General features: G+C 35.0%; 1 protein-coding gene across 1 annotated transcript in view; it reads left to right on the forward strand.

Moving 5' to 3' along the window:
* The window catches only part of LOC136039202 (catalase-like), a 52,356-nt gene extending 37,845 nt beyond the window's left edge, over positions 1 to 14,511 (forward strand). Inside the window, exons 3-4 of the mRNA XM_065722729.1 lie at positions 8,142 to 8,277; positions 14,277 to 14,511. Coding sequence (XP_065578801.1) covers positions 8,142 to 8,277; positions 14,277 to 14,384 — 244 coding nt within the window. The 3' untranslated portion in view covers positions 14,385 to 14,511. The remainder of the gene's footprint in view (positions 1 to 8,141; positions 8,278 to 14,276) is intronic.
* The last annotated feature ends 8,669 nt before the right edge of the window (positions 14,512 to 23,180 follow it).

Raw genomic sequence — 23,180 nt, forward strand, 5'->3', positions numbered from 1 at the left:
AATATTTTCTTTAATAAGCCTTTTCCTTATTCCCACAACATGCAGAATGAATTCAACCACCATTTTTGCCCTCCACAACCCCGATTACAGAGTCCCAATTGCATCAATTCTGGTCTGAGTTCCGCCGAATCCAGGATTTTTAATGTGGCTGCTTCCGTGGTCATATATTGTTGGTCATCGAAAATAACTAATTTTTTGAACGTTTTTGAGCAGTATTACTTGTAAATTGGAAGGATAAGCCCTCACATCTTACTTTGAAATGTAAAGATGAAATATTTGAAGAAAGTGCACGATCCTGATAAAGTTATCGTAATATTCAATTCTGATATGGAAAAGTATTTGAACTAATGAAATAAGAATTAACAGGGATTTTACTGGAGATATATGCGTGTGTTGTCATGAGTGAGGAGATAAGTTCTTTCGGAATGCCCAAGAGTTTCCTTCGTCAAAATTGCGGATATACCAGAGTAAAATTTCCATAGATGATAGTGCCTAAAGATAATGCAAGCCTGAAACTAATAGTTGATGCTGAGGGCCAACTATTTGCTAGTGGTAGTGTTGATAAATCAACACAGCATGATGAATGTTGATAAATCATAACATCATGTTTCTGGTATTACCACTCAACGAAATCTGGATTAAAGAATAAAAAGCACACTCATCTACTAGTTTCATGAGCCATATCTTGTCTATGTGTTGGATCTGTTATCTACGTAAAAAAAAATGATGTATTAGACAGTGAAATCAGGGACAAAATAAAAACAGGCATTTGCAGATAACAGCGCCAAGGATATTCAAGACAATTCAATGAAAAGCAAAGCATCGTCGAACGTTAAAACTATCACTAGTGGTTTACCAGCATTTACTGTCATTGAACAGAATAATAGCAATAATTATAAAGATGAAATACTTCAAGAAAGTATGTGCATATGATAGAGCTGTTTTAGCTTTAAATGCTTTCAAGGACAAATAATTGAATCACAAAACAAGCACCATGAAGATACCATTGGAAACTTATGCGAGCGTTCTCATGATAATGAGAGATTAGAATTTCTTTGGATTACCGAAAATTCAACACTACTAATGGTTGATATACCAGAATTAAATTTTCAGAGATGAGTGTGTTTAAAAATAATGCAAGTCTAAAAGTAATGTTGACAACGAGGGTTAACTTTATTCTCACAGCGTGGGTAACAAGTTGCCTATTGATAAATCCTACTGCCATCTCTCAGGTATTAGCATTCAACGGAGGTAAACAAAGGTTGGACATACCGCTGCACTAATTTCATAAATCATATCTTATGACAGTGCCAGAAATACTACCTGTGTAAATTTAATGTAATATTAGACATTGTAAAATCTGAAAAAATAAAATGGTCATTGGCAAAATGGTCATATCACCAAGGAAATTAAAGACAATTCAGTCAAAAGCAAAGTATCGGTGAATATTACTACTACCATCGAAAGTTTAACAACAGATACGAACAATGAACCAAATAATACCAGTGATGAAATGTGTTATGAGATAGTACCTGAAGCCATTTTAAAACTTCTATATTATTCAAAAATGGACTGAATGACATCTCAAGAGAGAAGATAATGAAGTGATTTATGGGATGGATTCACTGCATTCATTTTTTATTTACTTTTGATGATGACATTCTACAAGCCATTGTTTCAGTTAAAATATTTCATTACATTACTTTCTTATGTCTCCATTATTTTAGGCATAGACAATTGAAATGATTTATTAACAAATGGTTTGGTCAGTCGTGTATCATTTGAAAGGGCTATAGAACACTGTGAGTTTAAATTGAGAAAATTGCACGGTTAAATCAAGGATTTGTCATGCAACCAACTTCTTTATAAGCAAACTTTAATTTTACATGCTAGAGAAAACCGTGAATCATGGAATATACACTGAGAAACCTTCAATTTCGAACTTTAAAGCTATTATTAACAGATACATATTAAAATTGGACATGTTTTACTTGTGATGAGGTTGATGTAGGCAATTGAAATTATTTCTATGTAAATTTGATAGGTTATTAGCAAGTTATTCTGTAAAATGAATATTTTTATTTTCAAGGGAGAATTATATGCCAATAGGTTGTTCAATTGGTAAAAATGGCAGACTTAAATCAAGGATTTCTGTGCATTCTGTTTTTTTGAAGGAAGTGTCTGATGTTTTGGGCTAGAAACAAGCTTGAGTCAGCGAATGTACCCTGAACATGTCCATATTAGAGGACATGGTCTGTGTGGTATGAGGTTGACATAGACTATTTAAAGTGATTTCTACGTAAAGTTGAGAGGTTATTAGCAAGGGAAACATAGGACAATAGGTTGTTAAATAGTAAAAATATCAGAATTAAATCAAGGAATAGTCTTGCAACTGGTCTGTTTTAAGGAAATATTTAATATTATATGCTATAAAAAGACTTAAATCAAGGAATGTACCCTTAGAGACCTTCATTGATCTTAAGAATTGAAGGGATTTTTATATTGTTCATGTAAGAATTGGACATGGTATGCTGCTATTGAGATTGACCCTAGAAAATTTGATATGATTTCCTGGTAAATTTGACTGGCTATTAGCAAATAGCTTTGTCACGTGAATATTTTTGGAAAGAAACCATGGGACAAAAAGCTATTAAATTGAAAACAAATTGTAAACTTAAATCAATAATTAATCTTGCAACTGGCTTGTTTTATGGAAATGTTGATGCTACATGTTATAAAGGAGCTAGATTCCAGGAATGGGTCCTCGGAAACTGTCCTCGATTTTGAAATTTGAAGGGGTTAATAACATATTCATATTAGAATTTGACATGGTACGCTGGTCATGACTTTATCATAGACAGCATGAAATAATTCTTGTAATTTGACAAGTTATTAGCAAATGATTTTGCCAAGTGAATATTGCACTTTGAGGGGGAAAGATAGGACAATATGTTGTGAGATTGGTAATAATTTCAGACGGAAATCAAGTATTTGTCATACAAATTTCTTGTTTTAAGAAAAATTTTGATCTTACATGCCAAGACAGGAACGTAAATAAAGGAATGTTCCCTGAGAAACCATACTTGCTTTTGAAAATTTTAAGGGGTTATTAACAGGTTCATATTAGACTTGACATGGTATACCATGGTATAATGAGGTTGATATAGTTAAAGCCAATGGTAAACCGTCGATGTTACTAGTAATATTCACCGATGCTTTGTTTTTATTGAATTGTCTTTGATTTCTTGGTGATATTATTTGCCAAATGCCCTTTTTACTTTGTCAGAGATTGCACTGTCTACTACCAACTTATTTTTACACATTGTAACAGTTCCGGCACTGAGACAAAATATGATTTTGACATTAGTGCATCGGTACACCCGTCTTTTGTTTACCTGGTGCTGAATGCTAATACACAAAAGATGACAGTAGGATTTACGAATAGGTAATGTGTTATCCACGTGTTGACCCTCATTGTCAACTATTCTTTTGGTACTTGCATTATCTTAAACACTATCATCACTGAAATTTTATTTTAGCATATTCATAGACAGTAATGGTGAATTATTTCGGTGATCCAAAGAAATTTAATCTCTCATCATGACAACGCTTGCATACATTTCCAATGGTATCACTATTAGTGCTTGTTTGTGTTTCAAATATTTGTCCTTGTCTACATTTACTGCTGCGAAAGCTCTATTGTGTGCACACACTTTCTTGAATTATATCATCTTCAGTTTTTTGGCATTGCTATTATTCTCTTCACTGATGGTATCTGTTGGTAAACGACCAATGATACTAATAACGTTCAGCGAAGCTTTGCTTTTCATTTAATTTCATGGTTAATGTTACCTTCCAATGCCCCTTTTATTATGTCCTCAATTTTACTGTTACGACACATAGATAAAATTTGGCTTATCATATAGGTAGATGAGCATGCTTTTCTTCTTTCTTTTACGATCGATTGAATGGCAATACTGGAAAGATTCTAATATAATGTATCAACTGGTAACTTGTTACCACTACCGCTTGAAAGACGTTGGATCTCGTCAACTATGAGTTTCTGGCTGGCATTATCTTTAAGCAGTATGATCCCTTTAAATTTTACTCTGGTATATCGTTACTAAGGGATGTGAAATATCAAGGAAACTAGTAATCTAACAACGAGAACGTAAGGTCCCACTGTTCGAATAACAACAATGGTCAATTTTAGTTTATAAACTGTTTTGTGGGAAAAAGGTTGAAAATGCCTTAGCTGTGATAATTTGCGCCAGAGGGTGCCATTGGGTATTTACATTGTGCCACACTGTTCTCGATTGCCAGGAGTCATCAGAAGAAACGGCATTGGGGATTCTTCATTAAAAAAGATACGTGATCGACGTAACCGGAATGGATCCACTCTCTTTGGTTGAGTTAGGTGGTAGGATTCAGTGCTTTGGTGAGTTTGGTGCTTCTGGACGATGGAAATTGGTAGGCGTGTCAGGGAGCAGCACAAATTGACTTGATAAAGTCGTTTTTCCCGATTCGACCGTCTGGGGGGCTGAAGGGAGAGGAAAAATTAGAAAAATTGAGGTATTTTTAACTTACGAGTGGGTGATTGGATATTAATGAATTTTGATATTTAGAAGGACCTCGTGATTCAGAGCTCTTGTTTTAAATCCCGAACGGCACTAACCCTCTGATTTTCCTTTTAAATCAATCTATTGATTCTTAGAATTCTGCTAGAGCGTATACCGTATGAGCTCTTTGCTCTTAGCTCTTTTTGCCTCGTCACAAGTGCCATATGAGCTTTTAGCTCTTGTTATAATGTTTTTGATGTTTGGAAATCAGGAATACATAGTCTTGGCTCAAGAAAAAGTGGTTTTTCGATTAAATCCTATCAAAATCTATCTAAATCTGGCTTATTATATATCTCTAATAGCAGCTCTTCCCATTTCCCCTGGAATTGGTTGCTAGGGTTCCCAACTTTCTTTAATTCACACTTTTTTGCTTATATTTTATCCTTTGTCAGTTTTATTACGTTTTTTTCTGTTTGTTGACTTTTAACTAATTTTTCTTCTGATTTTATGATTTTACAATGCTTTTTTATTAATAAAACTTATGCACAACAAAAAGTATTTATTTTACAAAGCATTGTCGAGGTCACGTAAGAAAATTAATACAATATAGCAAGAAGATGCCCTTAATAGATCAATAGTCAATAGCTTTGGGATACTTGTGTGCTCTCGAGTTGAAAGGATTTGAAAAAAATTTAATCAATAGCTTAATCGATGTATTTTTACATTTGTACATCAAAGCGTATACATCACTTCCGTGTGCAGGCAATTCTCCGTGCGTGGAATAAGTTATGTCTTAGAATATATTTGCCGAATCATAATACTAAGAATAGATTGCTGGTCCAGGTGTCTAACGAACAGTATTACTATGGAAAAATATCTTGAAGAAAATGAAATGTAAAAAATGCAATGAAGAAAAAATCTTAAAGCATTAAATATTATTTCTTTCAAAATTGAGATTTATGTAATATTGTAATGTAGTACGTGACTGAAATTAAATACACACGATTTTTTTTTATGAGAAACCTTGGCAATGGAGAACAATATAGCACAGATTACGGAAGTATTAAAAAACAGTGATAAAAAAAGACCTATTAGTTGAAAATGAGGGATTGCATTCTCAGTTTCAGGGCAAAATGCTTTGCTCGGAAAAAATATAATCCTATGAATTATAAAGAAATACCCCAAACCATGCCTTTAGAGTTACGTTGACCTGTTAAATCAATTCCTGTTTACAGTTTTTTTTTGGAATTTCAAATTTCAACGAGCCAGATCTCTTGCTATTTACAGGTGAATAAGAGTTACTTTGGTAATCTAAAAAAAAAAAATATATTTTCACGAAAAAATATCGCGAAAAAGGCAACAAAATTGCTCGCCTGAGATTTTAGAAAATTCTTTCCCCCTCTGCATTTCTGTGATCTAGTGGCAATGGAAGGAAGAATAGGTAGTAATAAAAATCATGAAGGTTGAATCTATGAAAAAATTTTCAGTTAAAACTGAAATTATCATATTCCTTTCATAAGCTCTTTAATAAGGGTCATGGTTGCAGTGACAGCTGCCACCTTGCAAAGAACAACTCACACCCCATAATAGCCAAAAGTTTCAAAATGTCTTAAAAAACTGCCTGGTAAAACAAATAACCATTTTTATTTGATTCAGGCATGGTAACTTCTATTTTGATTATTCTTATTAGTGAAATTTTATTTGGAAAATAAGTTCGCATGCGTTTTGAGAAAGAACCTGGAACCTCTTGAAATTAGAATCGGATCGAAGTGAAAAGCACAGCATTGCAATTACCATTGTTGAAAATTCTAAATAGGAAACTTACAGCCATCCACTTTGAACAACAAGAAAAATCATTTTTGCGTGGATAGTGTCTAAAAAGGTCAAATAATGTATACTTGTTTACACCAACCAATTGGTAACTTTTGTTAAAGTGTTATGGGCTATGTTTTAGTTTTTAAAAGATAATATTAATTTACAAAATATGGTCATTTCAATTCAAGTTTATATAATAGACTACTTATAATTAATTGTTTTGTACAGCATTCTATTTCACCTTAACAGTTACCTTTTAGCATCAAATGTTCCGAAAGCCTTGGAACTTTATTCTTTTCACTTTCCTATCTCTATTCATTAAACACTTTGGCCTATGTCCAATTGACCCATGACAAACTGTTCTGAACAACCACGAAAGAGTTTCTTATAGCCTTATTTTATTACTCTGCGCTTTTGGCTAAGAGGGCCATAAGATAGGTTGTCTTTGTCGGGAACTAAATTATTTACCCCATAAATTTCTTCTCTATTATTACTTTATGATTGCATCTAATGTCTTTTCCATTTGAAAATACGTGTATTGATAAATTATTATTAGAAATCAATTAGAGATGTTTTTTCTTTTCACAATGTTTGTAAAGTAAGACTATGAAATAAAAGAAAACAACATTAGATTTCTATACAAGAGCAGCTATGTCACATTCTCGGTAAAACCCAGTAAAAAACTTTCTATTAAACAGTTTGTTGTTTGGGAGATTTGAAATGAATTCCAAATTAAACAGTATATATGAATGGAAAGGCTAAATATTTTTCAGTACAATAAAGTAGGTCAATGAAAAGTTTATTTGAATAAACAAATTTGATACATTCAAAAATTAAATAAAAAAATTATAAGGAATACCTCGAGGAAAATAATGTACACTGGTAAAATTATATTTTCAGTGATGACGGGGTAGGGTAAAATTATCCTATAACATGAAAATATTTGTGGTTGTTGAATAAATTTGTTAAATAGTAATTTTGAGAGATAGTGTCATTATTTGAGTCACGACTCTATTCGGAGAACAATATTTGACATAAACTGGGTCTTTTTCAATCTAGTAAGTGTTTTCATTATTGGTTTTCTGCAGGATTCTTTTCTGCGTTTCCTGTAATTTCTAATCTTTGCAAATGAACTACCTGACTATTAGAAAGTAAATTTGCTGCATTATTATTCGCCGGTGATACGACATCAAAGATTAAAGAATGGGTGTAACAACATTGTTTGATAATGACATAGTAGATGTGAATATCCTCCTTGGGGGCATTTTCTTAGTAATAATCTCGCCTTTTACTTTAGATCCTCCAGCTCCAATTATGGTGTACAGGATATCTAGCAATAGGGTATCACTAGTCCTTAAGCTGTGCCACAGCCCACGGTGACAGTCTTCCCACTCTGTTATTGGGGATGTCTCAATTGTCCTTGCTAGTAAACTTGCTCTAAATTTCAATAAAACGGATAAATTTCTTCAAATTTTAAACTAAAGTCTCCAGCCTTACGAGGTATACTCTCTATTGGGGTGTTTTATTGTGTTGTGTCATATTTTTCATTACCAATATTTACTAACTCTCTATCGACACGTCCATGCATGTTTTTAACTTTTTAATACCCTGTGATATTTTGTTTTAAATATAAAAATTCGAAGTTTCATTCTAATAAGAAAATGATAGAAAGGAAATTAAAAAGATAGAAAATCTAATTGAAACCTTCCTGGTTTTTAAGTTGATAAAATCTCTTTTTATTGCGATTTATGTTATATGCTTTTCTAGATACGATGTCGGAGCTTTGGAAGACAATTATAAGCAGCCGCAAGTGTTCTTTGAAAAGGTATTGGACGAGAAAGCACGTGTACGTTTGATTGCAAATATCGCCGAGCATCTTCAGCATTCGTCACCTAACATTCAAGTAAGCTTTATTTTCCTTAGTCGAGGTTACTTATTAAATTTGTGGTTGCAAGGTCCAGCCTTACTAGGGAACCCAACAGCCTTACTATGCTACCCCCCCCCCCGTAAATAATCTTTTGAAAATGGACAGCCACTACAAGAAAGCTCTTAAAAAGGTATTGCATTTATTAATTTATCCATATATCTTTTTCTTTTTATCGGAAAAATAAGAAAAAAGGTTCGGTCGTTAAAAAACAACAAATTTAATTGCATAAGTGTTATCGTACCTTATTTTATATTTTATGGGTTCATGTGGAGAGGTTTCAAGCCCCTATCTACAGAATTCTGCAATTTTTCTGAGAAGAATGATTATAGATGTGCGCTTATTTGTTTTTTTCCATGGATTATCGTATCGACCCAATGGTCCTAGAATGTTGGAAGAAGGCTCTCTCGAACAGAAACTGAAAGTTAATAGAAGCTTTTCTTCTTCATTCGACCATCCCCATTGTTCTGTTATTTTAATTAGGTCTGTCTATTTTGTCAAGCATGATAGCTATTCGTATAATTAAGGTTGCAAACTATTATGCAGCGAATTTCACAGTGTGTTTTAACAAAAGAACCTGCTTTCTTTTTCCACGGAAAAAGGGATTGATAAAGTAATATGACAGCTTTTTAAAGAGCTTTCTTGTAGTGGCTTTTCATTTTAAAAAGATGTTTTATCTAGATTGGTTCAAGCATTAGCTATCTAAACAAATGCGAATAAAAATAACGGTGTTGCACGTGGCATAGCCTCTGGATTTCTCAAGATAAATAGTGCGGGGATAAAAAAAATAGAGACACTTAAATGATGGTAGATTTGAGTTTGGTGAAAAGATATCAGGAGCGTCAGTATTGAAACTATATGAGAGTTTCAATACACTTATGATATTGAGCGCAGAAAGTGTGCTTAATCGGAATTTCATACCGATTTAATCAAACTGGCCTTTAAAAAGTAATTTAGTATTCACAAACCAACGTATTTTAGAAGTTTTCGGAATTAATCTTTGTTTTTCATTGAGTCCCATCGTCAAAACACAGATTGATTACCACAGAGTGACTGATGTAGAGTGACTGGCCGCATAGGGCTAAAGGATTTTAAGCTGAAGGGTTCAGGAGCCCCTTTCTAAAGTAGGATCAGTTCTATCTATTTGGGTTTCAATGTTGCTTTGATCATAAGAAAAAAATTAAGTTTTTTGTAGTATCATCTTGTATGACCTTTGGTGATCACAACAAATTTGTAAGAAATTTATCATTTACGTGTGATTCTATCACTAAAATTTAACTCTCTAATAGCAAAGCTATCAAGCATAGTCCCCAAAACAGGCCAGGAATAACATGCATGTACATTATTTTAGGAAAACCCTAACTAAACCCCTGTATAGGAAAGGTGATAAAAGTGAGTGTAGCAATTATTGAGCCACCAGCCTGATTTTTGTAGGTAGCAAGGGCTTAGCAGGATGATATTTTTAGAAATAGAGATGCTGTAGACAAAGATTTAAGAGAAGAATTAGGTGATTTTAGGAAGCAACCAAATTTTTTTTTAGGTTAATAATCGAGAATTGCCTGAGTCAGCAAACACCATTAGTCTTCAGTCTTATTGATTTTGAGAAAACATTAGATTCAGCTGATGGAAAAGCCTTAACGAAAGTCTTACCCTTGTATGGTATACAAAACGTACATGGAAGTGATTGAACGAAATATACGAAAATATCACTGCTGTGGTTAAAATAAGAAATGAGGTTAATCGCTGGTTTTGTATTAAATCAGGAGTTAAGCAGGGTTGTCTTCTATCACCAATTATAAGATCATTTTGATGAAGCTTGTCTTAAGGAGCACAGGAAAGGCAATGAGAGATAACGGAATCAAATAGAGAAGAAAAACTTTCTATACTTAGTTTATGCTTATGACTTAGACATCCAAGATGAAAGTGTGAGCCAAATGAGTGAAGTTTTATGTTTTTCTAGCTCAGGATGCCGGAATAAGTTTGAAAATTAATGTTAAGAAAACTAAGTCGCTAAGGCTAGGAATAAGTGACGATGAAAAAGTGACGATGGGTAGCGAAAAGATCAATCAAACGGACAGCTTCAATTACCTTGGTAATTGAGCAAAGGCTCAGAATGTTTTTCCAAAGTTGAAGTAAGTTTGGAAGAATAGGAAAGCAAATCGGCGAACCAAGATTAGAATATTGGAAGCCGAAGTGATGACAATGGTTAAATGTGATTCTGAAGAATGGACGCTCCGAAAACCGAAAGAAGCTTTGCTAGATGTTTCCAAGAGAAATTGCCTACGGATTGTTTTGGGCACCCGGCTGACTTACTTTATTTCAAACAGTAGGCTCTACGAAAGCTATGGTTCAATTCCACTCTCTAGGGCTATGATGAGAGAAAGTTTAAGATGGTTAGGGCATGTTCTAGGATGAAGGATGACAGAATAGTAAGAATTGTCCTTTTTGGCCAACCCTCTAGAGCTAAACAGAAAACAGGATGTACATGGTTTAGGTGGGAGGGTGTCGTAAGGAAATACTTAATGGAAATGAAAACTTCCTGATAGGATGTAAAGAGGCCGGCTTAGAACATATTGGAATGGAGGAGGAGTGTGCGTAGCTTTGTTGGCCTCAGATGGCTTGGTGCTCTGGTGAATTCTTAGTAGTGCTAGTACTAGTTATAGTAGTAGTAGTATTGCCTTTGAGAGAGTTTTTCATAAAGCTCAAACCCCCTTAATAAGACTTGGCTGCCTCTGTTATGTCTTAGCTATTCTCATGAATAATTTGAGTAGACTAGGCAATACCATTTGTCGTTTTATTAGTTCAAAATCTCGGGGTATTATTAGGTAATATTACTCGGTCTTTGGGCCAAGATAAACTAAATATGCGACCTTGTTGAGATCCCCCTGAAATAGGACATAGAAAAGGACCAGGAAACCGCTGGTTTTACCGATTTATTTGAGTCCTTAGGCTAAAGAGATCCAAATAAAGAAAAAAAATACTAAAAGAAATATGTTGGGTTTCCCGAAAACGGGGTCTACAAAGATCAAATTGCTATCTGAACAATGTTAAACTTAAAACCTATTTCTTTGGCCCATGGGGAAGCTTATGTAGAAAAATAGCTTGTTTGTATTCCCCTTCCCCCCGCCCCGACAAGTCTTTCAGCCGAAAGACGGCTGAATTCTTTTCCTTATCAGCTTAATTGTATTTATTTAAATCGTTGTACTCTATAAAAAGCGAAAGAAAATTTGGTTTTCCCAAGGGGGAGCCAAAGGGCTAAAGATATTTCTTTAGTTGGCACAAGGGTCCCTAAATATGCGACGTAAAAATTTTAACAATACCTTTTTTCCAAATGGCCTTCTGACTTCTAATAATAGCTGCCCAGGCTAAGGGGACCAAACATTTCGTTGAGAAGGAAATGGGTGTTATGGGAAATCGAGATGGCCTAAAAGCTTGTTATCCGCAGTCAGAGACAACCTTCCAAAAATTAAGCACAAAAAAGCCAAAAAATTGTCTGATCTTCTCAAAACTAAAATTCTTACGCATAAGGGCCAAGAAGATCCCAGTGAACAAGAGAAAGTTGTATAACATATCTAAAAGGCCTGGAGCCACTGGAACCCCGAGTTAGAAAAAAAGTAAAAAATATTTGTTTGACTGAGTTTAGGCCCGAAAAAGGGCAAACACCTTTTTTTATCTGAACACGTTGAAATTTAAATCAGTGTATGCAATGGCCAAGTGGACTCAAGTGCAAAAGGAAAATTTTTCGTTTGCAGGCACGGACCCCCTCAAAATCGTAACCCCAAAAAAGACCTCAAGCCTTTTTCCCTGATTGGTTTGGAACTTTGAAGTATTGCTTCCTTAGCTATGGGGAGTACATATTTTCAGTCGCTAGATAAGATACCAGGAAGTAAATATAGGTTTTCCTGAACATGTTTTAACCTTTCGCAAGTCCCCGACCCAAGACAGTTGTGATAACTAAAAGTGCGACATATGCCATATCTGTAACTTCTGAGGAGAGCCCAAAATACAGAACAAAATGTGTTGTCTGTAGTCACTCTGAAGGATGATTCTAATGTGGATAAAGAAATTATGTTCCAAACCAACCTTTTATGCTCTTTTCATCTTAAATTAAAATATTCCGAATTCAAAATTGTTCCATTTTATGGCACTTATCTCCTTTATATTTGACAAAAAGGAGACAAATGCCATGTTCCCATGTTATAGCTCCAAGAGATAATTCTTTTCTGTCATTCTTAATTGCAACAAAATCGGAAAAAACACGCCACTTAGAGGCTTATGTCTCTTTATCTTCGTAACGGTACAAGATAGGACAATTCAAAACTGTACAAAACTGTACATGTACATGAGCAAAACTGATTTTAGATAAAACGGCAAATGTCGCACTTTTAACTATCACAGCCAAAAAAGGAGCCAAATATAGAAAACAAGAGCTATGAGCTCATATGGCGCTTGTAACGAGAGATTGGATCCGGTCCGTTTATGTCAATCACGTGAATTTTTGCTTATTCTGGAACTTGCCAAAGCCCTAGAAATCCCCCCAACTCTCCAAAGAGATCGCATCTGGTCCTGTTATGTCAATAATGTATCTAGAACTTGTGAATATTCTTCTCATGAAGTTTCATCTCGATCTCTACACTCTAAGCGTTTTCCAAGATTTCTGGTTTCCAAGGTTTGCGTTTCCTCCTTCACCTCCCAATGTCCCCGGATCTGATCCGAATTGATAATGCAGCATCTGAGAAATTACAGCTTTCTATTTATCAGGTTTCATTAAGATCCGATCACCCATTCGTGAGATACACATTTCTCAATTTTCATGATTTCCCCTCCCTCCAGCCCCCCCAGATGGTCGAATCAAATGACTGTTATCAATTCAATTTGTGCAGGTTCCTCACACACCTACCAATATTCATCGCCCTAGCATGTCCGGAAGCACCGAACTAGCCAAAGCACTGAAAATCCCCCGGTCAGGATTAAAATTAAGAGCTTTGAGGCACATGGTCCTTCTAAATATCAAATTTCATTGAGATCCAATCACCCGTCTGTAAGTTAAAATTACCTCATTTTTTCTAATTTTTTTCGAACTAACTGTACTCCCACTCCCCCCCCCCAATGGTCAAATCGGAAAAGCGATTATTTCTAACTTAATCTTGTCCGGTCCCTCAAATGCCTGCGCACTTTTAGCACTCGCTATATTGATCACGTATCTAGTTTCGGATCTTCTTCATGTAAAAAAGGGGGTAGCCCTAGATCTGAACCCGAACCTCTTGCACCCTAAGTGCCAATCATACCACTAGACCAGCAAGTCACATCTAATTAGAACAATCATTTGCTTTATCGGCAAATGAAATTCTTCTCAACTATTTCTTTCGCTTGCTCTGACCAAATGTTCGAATTGGGTAAACGACTTTTTCTAGTTTAATCTGGTCTGGTCCCTGATACGCCTGGCAACTTTCATCTTTCTAGCTTATCTGGAAGTTCCGAACTAGAAAAACCGGGACCAACAGACAGACAGACAGACAGACTGACGGACAGAAACTGCGATAGCTATGTCACCTGGTAAATACCAAGTGCCCTAAAAACTAGTTGGGGTTGGTACTGCAAATTGGACCCAAAATTTGAGGCCAAATAGAGCCATAAAAGGGTATAAAATAATTTAAATTCAGATTCAGAAAACCACGGATGGGCATTTCCCGATTGGCTCTAAAGCTACACTCAAAGAGACTACAAAAATTAATTTTGTTTTAAATTAGCCTATTCCCAACTAATATAACTCCTTGGAAGAGGGGCCACCTATTTACTCTTTGTGCACTTCCCTTTTCTTACACATTTCCATTTTAATAATAAATTTGTTCATCATTTTTATGTCATGTTTTTAATCTAAGGCCATCTTACCTTGGGAATCATTTCTCTGCTGAAGCTGCTCCTATTTATAGTTGTTGCTGCTTTTATTTATCATAACTTTGTACTTTTTTTTGCAGAAGAAAATGATTGAGCATTTTACAAAAGTTCACAAGGACCTGGGCAACGGTGTCAAAAAGGAGCTTGGCAAACACTTGAATGAAAGTATGACTGCTCCAGCGGAATAGCTGAAAACCAGCTGCAGTTAATTGAATGAACGGTTATTATGTTCGACATATTATTTTATATTATTTTTTTTCTTTGTTATTTTTGTAGTTTTTGTACGCGAAGGAATATATTTTACTTTCTGTTCCACTTTATTTTAAGTAAAACGCAGGGCCTAACGTCATTCCCCCCGCCCCCTAAATGCCGTTTAAAAGTTGTATACGAAATAACAAAAACTAAAAACAAACGTTTAATTTGTGCAACATGTTCGCATTTGAAACAGGATGTACGAAATGTTGAATAAAAAAACTTTTTTTTTTTCAATTTGCCTGCCAAAACGTTTCTGTAATAAAGTTAAGTAAATCCAAATAATAATACCTTACATTTTTCTAGGGAAAATAAAAAATAATAACTGAAGAAACTAATGTTTCCAAATGAAGAGGCTCATGAAAATCTAAAGAGTATCGTAGGTGAATCTGGCTGAGTCAATGTTTACCTTGACAAGGGCTGGCGGAGCCAAGGATATAGTCATGTAGCCCATGGGCTTTTGATTTCAAGCTGGACAAGGATGAACGCCGGTACTTAGTTATTTTTTTATCGATTATGTATCATCGATATAGTAAGGCACTGCAACTAGGACATGAAGAGGACAGTATATGCTGGTGTGTTTTTTATTCATCAAGACTGATTAAACTCATCCAATTACTAAAGCATAGACGGTTTTTTTTTTTTTTTTTTTTTTTTACAACGTCGTTCCGATAAAATTTATTCAGATAATATTCTGATAAGGATGGCGCCCATTGCTCATCTCTATTTTTTTAGCCCCACTTTGCGTTAAATAGTCACTGTGCATATTAGTACTTCTGATTTCTTGGAAGTTGATTTCTATAGTCTCAGTTATAGGTCAATTGTGATTATACATGAGTTGAATTGCCACCTATACTGTAAGGTCCAATGATCTACGCACATGTGATAAAATAAATCTAAGGACACTAAGTGTTAACATGTTATTAAAATGGCGTATCTGCAATTTCTTGGGTGCATTTTGGGCATCATGTTGAAACCATTTTGGAGTGTTGAGGGGGAGGCAGGGGAGGGGGGCTGGTCCATTTTATATTTTTGGTTTGGGGAAGGGGATGTCTTCAATCAAAATACACCATGTGCGATTCCTCAGGAGTGTCTCGGAGAACAGATCTGAAACCTATGGGTAGTGTGGGAGAAAAAAAGCCGGGAAAGGCAGGAGAAAATTTAAACTTATGCCAGAAAAAGATGCCAAATATGTTATGTGTCTGGTTAATCTAAAAGTTTTCACACTGTAAGCTGCTCTAGGACTTCGAATTTATTCTCAGTTAAGCAAGTTGAATCAAAAGACACTTTTTGTTGCCAGGTTATCAAATTTTTGTACTTGCACAACCTTAAGAACGGCTTGGTACATAACTTAACAAAATAGGGTTTATGCAATATTTCAAGAAGAGCTCAGAAGATTGAAAGGAAACTTCCAGCAGGTGCTGTTGAGTCAGGTAGACCTCAGTTTTCTACTTGCGAGAGTGAGCATATGGAAACCTAAAGACACTGCTTATCCTGGGTATCAAAATTGCATATCTGCAACACCTTGGGAGCAGCTGTGCTGATGCAGTTCACAATTCAGGTTTTTTGGGGTTCAACGGGACTCTAAATTTAGCATTTGGAGAGGAAAGGGAGAGGTCTAAAATTGTTGTCTTCAACTTATCTGAACATTTTTGCCTTTTTATCTCAGATGGGAATCAGAATTTTTACCAAAGTAGCAAGGTAAATCAAAAGACTATTGGGGACGAGTTTATATAACTAGCTTTTGCGTAGTATCTCTGGAACAGACTAGGATTTTAAATTTAGACTTCTTGTGAGCTTTATAGGAGTTAATTTAACCCCAGGTTTAGACTAGGGGTGGGGCAGAGGGTTGGTAGAACTGAAAATATCTTCCGATAGACCGAAGGGTTTTTGCATTTTTATTCAATATGAGACCCTAAATCCCTTCATAGTTAAGAAACAAAGTAAATAATAAACACAAGGTTTCCCGGTGGTGAAATTAGCGTATTTCGCAACAAGGTAATTATTTATCAACATAGCGTATCTGCATCATCTTAGGAGTAGTCTAGATGACTGAGCTGATATTTTCAGGGGAGGGGGTTTTGGGCGGCGATGTGGACCTTGAATTCCAACTTGAAAGAAGGGCAGAGGTATATCTAAAGAAACTCTGTATTTAGGTTGCAAAATTAGCATATCTGTAACGTCTATGGAACGAAATGTGAAGATCTATATGAAATCTTGAACATTTGTGGGAGGATATTAGGCAAAGAGCTTATAAATTTTGTGTTTAGTGTTAGGAGATTGGGGAAAGGAATGAATGTCTCCAATACAACTAAAGGTTTACAAACTATTAGACCCAGTGTGGCTTTTAACCTATTTACATGGAAGTGGTGAGGTAAATCGAAAGACAGTAAATTCCTTGTGGCTAATAAAACATGGCGTCTTTGATATCTCGGGAGCGACTAAGGGGCTAAGTTAAAACTTCCAGGGAGTATTTGGGAGGGTAAAGAGACAAAAGTTTTATGTTTAGGAAAATGAATAAGAATATAAAACCTTTTTGTGCCCTATTAGTTCCTCACAATAGGGCCAACAATTTGTCTTGAAATCTTGAAACATGCTTCTGTAACCCATTGGGCTAAGAGAATCCTTGTGCACATTAAAAGCCAGAAAAGAAAATTTCGCCCGAGAATATGCCCAAAAGCTTTCAATCTGGTCACCTAAGATTCAGATATTCTGTTTCTATTTTGCCTCTTCAATCAACTTTAGGATGACGACCAATTTCTTGGCCAGGTGAACCACTGTGCAAATAACAAATGTGAAACTTATTTTCACTGCATTATTTTGGAACGTCCCAAAATGGGCTCAATTTCTGAAGTTAAATAGGACACTTGAAACTGGACCAGCAAATTTTTTTCTCCTCTTGGTTTAAACCTATAGGGCAAATGATTGATGTTCCTTCTAAGTTTTAGTACTGCTTGTTACTTTCAGTTGAAAAAACTTAATTTTTTTTCCTGATCATTTTTTAGATTATGCCCAGGTCTAACCAAGATATCATGTGGGGTACCTGCTCCATCAACCCCATATTTGTTGCTGTTACATTGTATATATTCCAATAACTGTAAATGAATTCTTAGAATCCCAAGTTTTCAGTTTTTACGCTCTAGAATTAATATGTTTAAACGTAATTAAAAGTTTTGGGCAAATTTAAACATTTTGTTTAAATTGTCCATGAACAGTAGTTTTTGTTGAATTAGTCGTTAATAATAGTTTTACTATAAAATTTCGAGGGGACGGAAAAAGGTATTATTGTTCATATTGAGGAAATTTGGCTCTGTTTTGGTTTTCTACACGGCTGAAGCCATCGCAACCTCTACAGCAGAGTTCTCCGATATCAAATAAATTGTATGCATATGCTTAAATACATTATAAATTTGCATATGAATGAGAAAAGAAAAACATTATGATTTTAAACGGCTTAAACAAGTTCCTGGTGTCACTTGCTCCTCCCCCCTCCCCAATTAAATTTACTGCTGAGAATATGATGCCCTACCTTATTGTTTCATCTCTGGGTTGATTGGCAATTAAATTTCATATTTTTCGGTAAATAGAATTTTTTTGGCGAAGGGTGAAGAACTATTATCCTCTCTCTTAGCACCAACAGTTAAGGCAGGACAGGCTCTCAAGGAATCTTCCTATACCTCCCATGTTGAACATTTGGAGTTTGCCTGACGTTCCTGAGTTAGTGATTTTGGCGGTTTTTATTTTAATAGATGTAAACAAGTCTGGTGAATATTTTGATCTAACCAAATCTTAAAGCTGACAATTATTTTTTTTATAATTCAAAAATAATTATAAAACCTGTTTCGGGTTTGCATTCAAGATTGCTACACTTGACACTGTTGTTGTGGGGTATCGAAAAATGGAGTAAAAAATATTCTATTCAACAATCAGAGACTTATTTCTATAATAAATACTTGCTGGCTGCAGTCCCTTCAAATACTTTACATATTTGTGTTCCGAAGTCAAAAATTCCCCTCAAAAGACTAGATACAGCTGTAATCGGAGCACGTGAGAATGCATAAATCAGACCAAGGGACTAACCAGTCAGATTTTTCTTGAGCGATTCAATGAAGTATTAGTTAGTTATAACCGGTTTAAACAGAGTTTGGAGAATAACTAGCGTGCAGACACCAAACTAATGCCCCCTTCTCCCTGCATAATATATTTATTTTTCATTAAAATTAAGAGATATTGACTAAATTGACTGCATTTAAAGTCACGATTCCCTGTGGGATGTTGGACAAGCGTCTTTTTGAGTATAATAATGAATTATTGTGTAAGGCCCAAAGTGTTTACAATTTATTTTTTAATGAATTATATTTTTCCATATGAATATATTTTATTTATTTTCTTTTCTTTTCCATTATTTTTTCTTCTATATAACTATTTTTGCAACACCCTCGTTTTTATTTGAAATGGTACGATGGATTTGCATGAATGATATCCAACCAGTTGCTTTTTCAGCCATTATTTTTGCTTAAACATGTTTTGACTTGTTCTTATACCGAGTTGAGATAGTTAAAAAAAACTGTTTGAAAAAAAGCTATTTGTTGAGGGATCTATCAAAAGATGACTGAAAATATTAAAGTTATGGATATAAAGCTGCTTAAGATGTATTCAGCAAAGGTAAAATATAAAACAACACTTAGGTATTGTTCACACTCGTGTAGTAGGGTACAGTAAGGCGAAATAGATTAAGTAAGAGAAATAAACTTCAATTCTGTTTTCAATTAGGCATAACCAATCAGAGTGCTAAGTTTGTTGCGTCAACACGTCAGTGAATATGTCGGTGAAAATGAATGAATATTTATTTTTCATGGTTATTTTTGGGGTAATTTTGGTTATAAGGCCACACTGCTTGCCACACCAATAGGAAAAATATATTAGTTGACTCAGAATACGGTTATATTCACAATAAAAAAGCAAAATCAATTTTTTTTCAGACTCAAATTCAACACGTTTTTCCTTTTTTCCAATGGTAGCTGAAGCTCTTGACTCTTTCATATGCAGCAGTAACTGCTCGTCGCCACGAATTCAACTGGTGCTTTCTCGGACCCACTTCATTCTATGTTTTGTTTCATGAATCCCACGTAAAGTTTCTGTTTTAAGCTTGTTCCGTATGTCCGTCTTTAAGATTTTAACTTCACTGAAAACCTTCCGAAGACAACTTTGGAGAAAGCACAAATATTACTGTCAATTATAGATTTGTGTATAGCCCGGTCCCGGAAGAATTTTTCTTGGAAAAAAAATAAAGACAAGTAGGTAGCCGCATCAAAATTTTCCAATATTTCCAAGATTGATGAGATTTTTCCCGTTAGATTTTTGAATGAAGGGTTGGAGGAAATCAGGCGGTAGTGACTGAGCTGATATAGGATCAACGATCTCTGCATATTTGTAAATTCATCATCGAAATAAAATGGAAGTTGAATCTGCTGCACAGCTTCGATGTAAAAGAATTATGCAACTCTAAGAATCTTTGGAATCGCATCTTAGGGCGCACCAGTATCTGTTTTTAGCACCAATAGAGAGTTTTGCCACTAACTTTTAACACTCGGGTCTTTCTCATTAAGTTGGGATACACTTGTTGACTTAACATAGTCCTTCTCAAATACAGTTCCTTGAAAACCAATTCATGCGATAAGACAGTGGTTTTTCAGCTTGAAAAGCAACATTGATTTCAGTAAGCAGCCCCAATGCAAAGGCAATAAATTCAAACGTACTTCATGACTGAGTTTGAATTTTGGTATCACCTTGTAAAGTCCTGTGGTGGTGCAGTGGATTTGACCTTAGCTTGGTAATACGGGACCCAGAGATCGAATCACGCTGCAGAAATGCACTGCAGGGCCGACGCAGGGACCTTAGTAGTCAAGAAGCGTCGTTAATTCTTAAATAAAATAATAAATGAATTTTGGTATACAGACACTTGAATTTTTGAATTTTTTAAATTTTTGAATTTTAGTAGACGCTAAGAGCACCCACTGTTCCAAATTCTACCTCAGCAGCTTTGACTGAAAGTCATCGAGTCTTTCCAGACTGCAGAATCCTATGCATGTCAATTTGGTAGAACTTTTGACATCCAAGGATAATATGTTATCTCGTGTGACTAAGATCTCCTCTAAGGAAAAAAAGAGATTGACGTTTTTGGTAGACGTTTTTGGTAGATTTCTAAATATAGTAGCTGTTCCATTTTGTCTTTCTCAAGTTTGTTTTCAGCAAAGTAATGTAACCTATTTTCATGTGACAAATTCACAGTTATATAGTACAGCAGACAGGAGGCTATCAATGAATATCAGCTGGATTTCAATCACCTTAAAATAATCATTTTGTAAACGAAAACATCCCTTATTGGCAAGAAAGTCATGATCCTATGGGAAGAACAAAATGTTTGAAATGTCAGTACAAGGTGATATATCACCTGGTATCCCAAATTTATTGAATTTTGGTGTTTTTAGAGGTTAGCAGCAGCTATTGATTGCAGTTCAATTATCAAGAATCAAAATGAAGCAGGGAGGCTGTGGAAACAGGAGAAGGCAGATAAGTTTCAATGAAAATAACAGAAATTGCTCTTATTTGGATAACAAACCAAGTTTTCGGTAAAGGCATAGAAAAGGGCAGGAAAAGAGACCCCTGATATAAACATTTGATTTATTACTATATATTATTCAATCTAATGTGCTCTAAAGGTGCATATGGCTGTCCAGTAGAAACAGGATAGAAACAGGAACAATTGTTTTCTCACTGCATGTCCTGGTTTTACTGAGCAATACCTGCGCAAATTTGCTGCAAGGGCCTCTGATTCACATCTTTACCAGGTTTTTCTTCAAATTATTAGCAACGTCAAGAAAATTTTGGACCCCTCTTCTCCTGACTTCTAGGTCAATTTAGTTGTTATCTTTGTCTTTTTGAATGCTATATCCAGCAAAAGCAAACAATTAAAATATAATGAACTTCCGAGTAGACAGTGCAAAAGACCCTAAACTCACTTTATGGCCAGTCCAGACAATCGGCTTTTTCGGAAAAATGGGAGAGTAGTCTTCTGTCCCATTTTTTCGAGTAGGAAGGAGATTTTTTAGGGCCGAGAACCTAAAAATTCCTCGAAAATCCAGAGGACTTGTTAAAATTCCCAAATTCCTAAATGAAAAGTTTGCCCCTAAAAAAATTCAAAAATCCCCATTATTGGGGTGAAATCTCTAGAATGAAACTGCCCCTTCCCCCTTACATAATGTAAGCAAGAGGGTATATGTGCTCTTTTTTTGGTTCCATGAAAGTACCATGTTTTGGACTAAGCACGGGATTATTAAAGTCAAATTTAATGGGGGAATATGATGAAACTAGCTTTGAGTTATTAAAAAAACTAGAAAAAATTTTATACAGGAAATTGGAGGATACGCTTCTAAGCTTAAATACTAGACAATGATACAGAAAAGGAGAAAAAGTAAGCAGTTCCGAGGGGTACGAAGGCAAAGGGAAAGATGCATTTGGAAAACTAAAATGTATTTATATATTCAAAAAAACCTGAGCAAGGGGTTCCTCCCAGTAAGAAGCTGAGAGTGTGCAATGATGTGGCCCATAGCAAAGATACAACCACCTCTGTCCTACAAACCATGATGTGGTCCTTTCTGTGGCCTCATTCAAAAGTGAAGAAGAGAGGCTTTCTGCCTTCCCTAAACAAGGCAGTAAATTTGCCGGGGCTTATCTATAAAATGGTGAAGATATAAAGATGGTCAATCCTATCTTAAGTCAAAATATATAAGAAAACTTAGATAGTAATGTTGTTTTTTTTAGCTTGACGGTTTATTATCTGTTTTAGTGTTAAAAATTTAATGTTTTTTTTTACAAGGCAAGGCGTTAAAAAAAGTAATAAATTTATCCAGATAATAGGGTATTAACGGGCCCTTGTGCTTATTATGCGTTTTGGCACCAACAATTTAATTTTTACGCAAGACAAGAGGCTGAAAAATTAATAAATTTGTCTGGATATTACGGTATTGAAGGGCTCTTGTGCTTATTCTGTGTTTTGGCACTAACGTTTTAATTTTTACGCAAGACAAGAGCATGAAAAAGTAATAAATTTATCTGGATAATAGGGTATAGATGGGCTCATGTTCGAGGGTCCAGGATCCACCTAAATTTACCGACTATTAATCACAGTTCCTAGTTGCAAGCTAGTATTGGGGCCCCCTGGCCCTAAAAATAAAATATTTTTTCCACAATGAAAAAAGTATATTCTTTAATCGATTAACAATACCTTTAAAAAGGAAAATAAGATTTTATTAATATTTTTAGAGGATATAAAGGGGGTCTTGTTTGAGGCTCAATGACCCACCTAAGGTTACTGACTATTAAACACAGCCCCTAGATTGATGCTGCTGTTGGAGCCCCTTGGCCAATCCTAGAAATTAGTTTTATGAAAATAAAATTTTCTTTTCAAGAAGACAATATTTTTTACCAAATCAAAATTGAGAACCCTCGCCTTAATATTAATATTGTTTTCATGATGATGCAACAATATCAATGCTTTATCAATGTCTTATATGATATTACCAAATTTTGCTAGGTATTTCAAATCATTTGTTGCATTATCTAAGTCTTTTCTGATATTACTAGTACCCTCTATGGTATTACATATGTCTTGGCAGCTATTAACAAAATCGTGGACGGAATCATAACAAACTTACCTGATATTAACAAAA

Source organism: Artemia franciscana, chromosome 2 (assembly GCF_032884065.1).
Source record: "Artemia franciscana chromosome 2, ASM3288406v1, whole genome shotgun sequence".
NCBI lineage: Eukaryota > Metazoa > Arthropoda > Branchiopoda > Anostraca > Artemiidae > Artemia > Artemia franciscana.